Here is a 6,030-nt window from a genome sequence, read left to right on the forward strand (position 1 = left end):
CATTCTACTGAGTTTTGCCTCAAGTAGAAAGATAGTTATCAATAATTCTATGCATTTCAGAAATGATCCCTCCTTTCTCCTGATTTTAGATTTATCAGTTATACTAAATATGGGAGGAGGTCTTATCAAAGTCTCAAAAGTTGGGGGGCGGGTATAGGATTTATCTGATAAAGTTTAGGGACTCCAAAACAGGGTATGTCTATTTAACTGTAAATTGAGTTAGCTACCAGGATTTCTCTAGATGAATGATGACCTTTCTATCCACTTTGCTTTTATTGACATAGAAATGAATTAAATAAAAATATTTTTTTCTTAAGGGCACTCTTCATTGTTCACACCCTTCTCCGGCTCATTTTAAAGATGAGGAACTAAGGAAAACAGGGTCAAGTGACTTGCTCAAGGTCCCACAGCTACTATGTGTCTGAGGTCTGATTTTGTACTCATGAAGGTGAGTCTTCCTGACCTCAGGAAGGTTATGCCACCTAGTTGCTTTCATTAATTGATTTCAACTGAATAATTAATGAGGAAGGATACCAGTTAGGACTCTTGAGCATTAAAAAATTCTTCAAACTATTCAGTTACCATTAGTACCTGGATGGCAGAAGGAAGCAGTGGTCTTCTGGAGACCCAATCTGCTAGTATGGATGAGGGTTTAAAGGAGTCTATAGTAAACAAATGTGAGATATTATCATTATTGGTAATAGTGTTATCATTATCATCATCATCACCATCATTATCATATTCTCATTGATATACTGGAAGGTGTGTGTCATCATCACCATCATCATGGTGACTATTGTAGTCATACTCAATCCTTGACTACTAGGTGACTCCATAATGCACAGACTGTAGAATGTGGAGTCAAGAAAATATCTTCCTGAGTTCAGATCAGTCTCAGTCACTTCCTAGCTATGAGACCCTGGGCAAGTCACTTCACCTTGTTTGCCTCAGATTTCTCATCTGTAAAATGAGCTAGAGAAGAAATGGCAAATCATTCCAGTATCTCCGCCAAGAAAACTCTAAATAGGGTCATGAAGAGTTGGACAGGACTGAAAATGACTGAACAATAACAACATCCCTAGTAGAGTTGCCTCCTCCCACTGATAGTATTAGATAAGGACAGTTCTGCAGAAGAGAGGATGGAAATATCTACTCTGTAATCTATGAGATCTAAAGTCTCAGAGCCCTTAAAAAACATTCTGCATGCCAGATTGGCAAGACTGAGATTCTATTGAAGTTGTTCTGCCCTAGGCTGTCTTAAGTGGGAGAACTTTATCTGGAGGAGTAAAGGCACCTGGTTGCTTGTGCAAGAAAGGACACTCCCATTTCCGTGATCAGAAGTGAGTATAATAAAGAACACCTGCCAGTTGCTCTGAAACCTGGGCATTTAAAATAATTCAACCTCTATAATTATGTCCATGTATTTCTCAGCCTCCACGTCAATTTGACGCGAAGCTTTTTGAAAGGTACAATGGTATGGTCTCAGAGGTCTCTTTTACCTTTTATCCTGTTGTTGTTGTATTGTTTCAATCATGTCTCACTTTCTGTGACCCTATTTGGGAATTGTTTTTGGCAAAGATCTGTCATTTCCTTCTCCAGCTCATTTTATAGATGAGGAAACTGGGGGTTAAGTGCCTTTGCACAGAGTCTCCCAGCTAATAAGTGACTGACTAGATTTGAACTCAAGATGGTGTATAGAACACCAGCCCTGAAGTTAGAAGGACTTGAGTTCAAATCCAACCTCAGACACTTGCTAATGATTAGTTGTGTAACTTGGTTGCCTCGAATCCAGGGCCATCTCCAGTCATCCTGATCCTTATCTGATCACTGGACCCGGATGGTTTTGGAGAAGAAAATGAAACTGTTGATCCCTCACTCAAATCCAATTCACTTGCTTGTCATGACATCATCTCACTGATGGTCTTCCTCAAAAACAAAGAACATACATCACATTCTGCCCTTTGTGCACTATGTTGCCTTGTAGCTGCCAGGGAAAGTATGACAACAAGAGCAATCATGATGATGACCATGATAATGGTGGAGATGGTGGTGACAATGATGGTAGTAGTAATGATGGTGGTGTGATAGTTGATGATGATGATGATGATGATGATGGTGGTGGTGGTGGTGGTGGTGGTGATGATGATGGTGGTGGTGGTGATGATGATGATGATGATGATGGTGATAGTTTTAAATTTTAGTCCTTCCAGGAGCAATGGCAGAATGAATTCTGTTTCAGGAACTAAAGGGAATGATAGGGTCAAGGTGTCTGCAAGATAGGAGAGGGAGTAAAGTAAAACTCCCTGAGGAAAGGAACTGTCTGTCCTGCTGTCTTTGTATCTTCAGTGCTTCTCACAGGACAAGTCACAAAAGTTTTTTGATTCATTCATTCAAAACTTCATTTCTTCCGACCACAAACTTTCTTAAAGGCACTTAGAGCAATAATTGAATGCAAGTCCTTTTAACTCCAGGACAACTGTTCTACCCACCCAGTCATCTATTTTGCCCCTTTTTTTTTATTTTTGCAGAGAAGGATTAAGTGACTTGCCCAAGGTTGCTCAGCTAAGTAAGTATTAAGTGTGTGATGCCAGATTTCACCCTGGTCTTCCAGACTCCAGGGTTGGTGCTCTATCCACTGCCCCCTATTGACCCCTTCTTTTTGCTAGAAAAAACAATATTGATAGTTTTCATTTTTATTTCACCCTTTATTTCCAAGACTATCCCTCTAACCAGAGAGCCATTCTTTATTATAAAAATTAAAAAAGAAAGGCATCATCACCATAAGAAACATTTACAGAGGGCTTTTAAGAATTGTAAAATAGTCATTCTTCACAACAACAAATATATGTAGTGCCAGGCAGGATGCTAAATACTTTATAATTATTATCTCATTTGATCCTTACAACAATCCTAAGAAGGTAGGCACCAAGCCAGTCTTCATTTTATGGTTGAAGGTACTGAGACAAACAGACTTTCCTAATGTCACAGTCAGAAAGTATTTGAGGCTGGATCTGAACTCAGTTTTCCTTGTCTCCAGGCCCAGTGTTCTAGCCACTGTGTCTCCTAACTGCCATCAACTGATTTCAACAATATATTTGGCATTCTACAAAGAAGACAGGGAATAATTACCTAGCTGTGTTACCTTGGACAAGTCACTTAACTCCATTGCCTTGCAAAAAACAAAAAAAAAGTCATAACAAAGGAGAGAGGGAGAGACATTCTATAGGTCTTCAATCAGGACTAAATTTGGCCATTATAAAGAAACAACATTTGATTTCAATTCTTTGAATATTATTTTTTGGGCAGTGTATTCCCACTTTTGGTTATATATTTCTGTTCATTTAAATCCTCTGACTTAATCATTTTAATAGCACAGTAAAATTCCATTATAATTGTGTACCCCAATTTATTTAGTCATTCACCAAATCAATGGGCATCGACTTTGCTTGCATCTCTGTTACCACAAAAAATACTGTTGCAAATATTTTGGGGCATATGGAACCTTTCTAAGTTGGGGGAAAGTCTCCTTTTTGCCTTGAGACATAATGCAATGAATTGCTATTTCTGCGGTAAGAGTCGTTCAACGATCATTTAATATATAAAAATTGGAAAGGTCCATTCTTGACTCATAAAGGGCCCATGAAAGGACTAGTCATTAGTGGTGAAACGTAGTGAGTCCCATTCACTGACTTAGATAGATTATGAAATCATGAGTGGTTTAGTTGCATAATTAAAATCAGGAATTGGGAAAGACAATGAATTTTTAAGAGCAAACCTATAAAAACAAGGGAGAGCAGAGCTCCTCAGGAAATCCCTCCAAATCACCAAGAGAAAAGAAGGAAAATCAAACCAACAGGCTTTTACTGAGCACTTGTTATCTTCCAGACCCTGTGGCCCATGGGGGCAGCAACAGTGGGCCCAGGCATGGAGAAAGGAAGGAGACCACGCTGTGCCACTCCCCCTCCCGTCGAGACTTCAGAGGTTCTGTCGCCACAGACCAGGTCTGTACTGCGGCTCCTACTACCTGCGGGGTCAGTCAGAAGGCCAGTCAAGATAGAAGACATTATGAAATTGCTCTGCACCATTTCAGAGAAGAGGAAGATGAAAGCTGCCTTTAAGCATTTCTGGAAGGGGGCACTGGTGGCAGGGGCTATGGCTTTGGTTGGGGCATTGGTCGGCGGCCCCCCAGGAATAGCTGTTGGGGTGGCAGTGGGTGTCCTCCTTGGTGCTTGGATGACTAGTGGACAATTTAAACCAATTCCTCAGATCATCATGGAACTTCCCCCTAATGAGCAACAGCAGCTTTTTAACGAAGCCTTTGCCATTATCAGAGACTTGGACTGGATGGATGTGGTGCAGCTGACTGTACTGGTCATGAGGAATGGTGCCCTTCAGCAGAAGTTGGCATCAGTGGTGGTAAACTATGTCACCCGAATGCTTCATGCAAAAGTACAGTATGGAGACTAGCCCTCTCCAGTGAATGGTTTTTACTGTGTAATGCAGGGATTTTCATTTGGATGATTTTGATGACTTTAGTGTAGAAAAATAGTAATTGCTGTTAGTGATGTTGGAGGTATCACCCTCACAGGAACATTTGATCCTGGAATTAGCCCAAAATTGGGTTAAACTGTCTAATTCATATTAAGTTACTGAGAAAGTATTGTTAGATGTTCTCAAAATTATCAACCAACTATGGTTTCAGGTCCTACTCAGAGTGGTGCCCATTGACCTACTTTTGACTGTTGAGTGGGATAAAGTCTGAGATTTCTTCAGTAGAATATTATAGATTGGAGAATAGTTAACTATGTGTCCCTCCTCCCTTGACAAAGCAACCTCTGGGATACTGGTGAAGAGTCAACTGACCCCATCTTATCTGATGAAGTCCAATGACCGTTCAATTCCTGGGGCTGAAGAAATAATCTAGTTTTGGTTTGAATTTTATGTTCTTTTCCCTAGATTAGTTTGTGAGTCTATATTGTAAGACCACATTCCTCATTAACGAAAGTGTGTCAGTGGGGGGGGGGGGGATTGAGTTAGGATAAATGAGATTCTTGGGCCTTTCGCTTTTGCCTCAATCTCTGTAATTGATTGTGGCCTGTTCCTCGAGAAACGAACAAAACTTTCTCTTCATACCTTAAGAGATCTCCGAAATTTATTTAAGTGGCAATTGTCCCACACAGTTTGGGGGCTCATACCAGGAGTGCATTCCCATTGGGGACCTCGGCCTCTGAGAACTTGGCAAAAATGCACCACTGCCCCAAATTCTGGCAGTTTGCCATTTTCTGGGAAGCCTTGTTTTCCCCTCTGTGCAAGTGACCCAAAGTGGAGAGACTTGGTAGGAAGAGAACAGCAAATCCACAGCAAGACCCTGACCATCAGCAAGGACAAAGAACAGTCATTAAACTTCTTTGCAGTGACCCAAAAGATGGTAAACCTAGACCTTGGAATCTGAAGGCACTAGATTCCTGGAGGGTCCATTTGGGTGACTGAAGGTTGGGGGTGACCCCTTCCAGGTTTGGGCATAAGAGATTTGGATCTAAGGGCACTTGATCCTGAGAGGTCTCTGTCAATATTTAAAATAGGAATGGCCCTGTCTTAAGCCTTCCCCCATAGTAAATCAGGTAAATAAGACTAAAATATAAAGGGAAAACTAAGAAGAAAATGATTAAGTCTTGCATGGGAAAATAAAGATATAGGAGAAGGAATGCATTTGGTCTGCCTTTGAGAGAAAGAGATTGTCAGATGAGAGACTAAAATCTCCCCTTTCTGCATTCCTGAGATGTCAGGAATTTGCCATTGGCCTATGTTTTGAAATTGTCAGTTTGGAAAATTCTGTTGCGTTTTTGTGTGATCTGTTTTTGTGCCTCATCTGTCTTTATGTGTTTAGAATGTCTATGTCTATTTACTTGTGTGATTTGTTAAACAGAGAAAGGAGGAGTTAGCAAGTTCCCCTAAAGAGTTCTTTGGGTAGCCTCATTTTGGTTTGGATTTTTAGGCAATATTCATCTAACTCTTCCCTTGAGCCTGCTT

General features: G+C 40.6%; 1 protein-coding gene across 1 annotated transcript; it reads left to right on the forward strand.

Moving 5' to 3' along the window:
- Positions 1 to 4,233: 4,233 nt before the first annotated feature.
- Positions 4,234 to 4,530, forward strand: LOC141491865 (protein C19orf12-like). Its single transcript, XM_074192631.1, has one exon. It carries the CDS (start codon positions 4,234 to 4,236, stop codon positions 4,465 to 4,467), a length of 234 nt encoding a protein of 77 aa, XP_074048732.1. The 3' UTR covers positions 4,468 to 4,530.
- The last annotated feature ends 1,500 nt before the right edge of the window (positions 4,531 to 6,030 follow it).

This window comes from Macrotis lagotis, chromosome 1 (genome assembly GCF_037893015.1).
Source record: "Macrotis lagotis isolate mMagLag1 chromosome 1, bilby.v1.9.chrom.fasta, whole genome shotgun sequence".
NCBI classification, from domain to species: domain Eukaryota; kingdom Metazoa; phylum Chordata; class Mammalia; order Peramelemorphia; family Peramelidae; genus Macrotis; species Macrotis lagotis.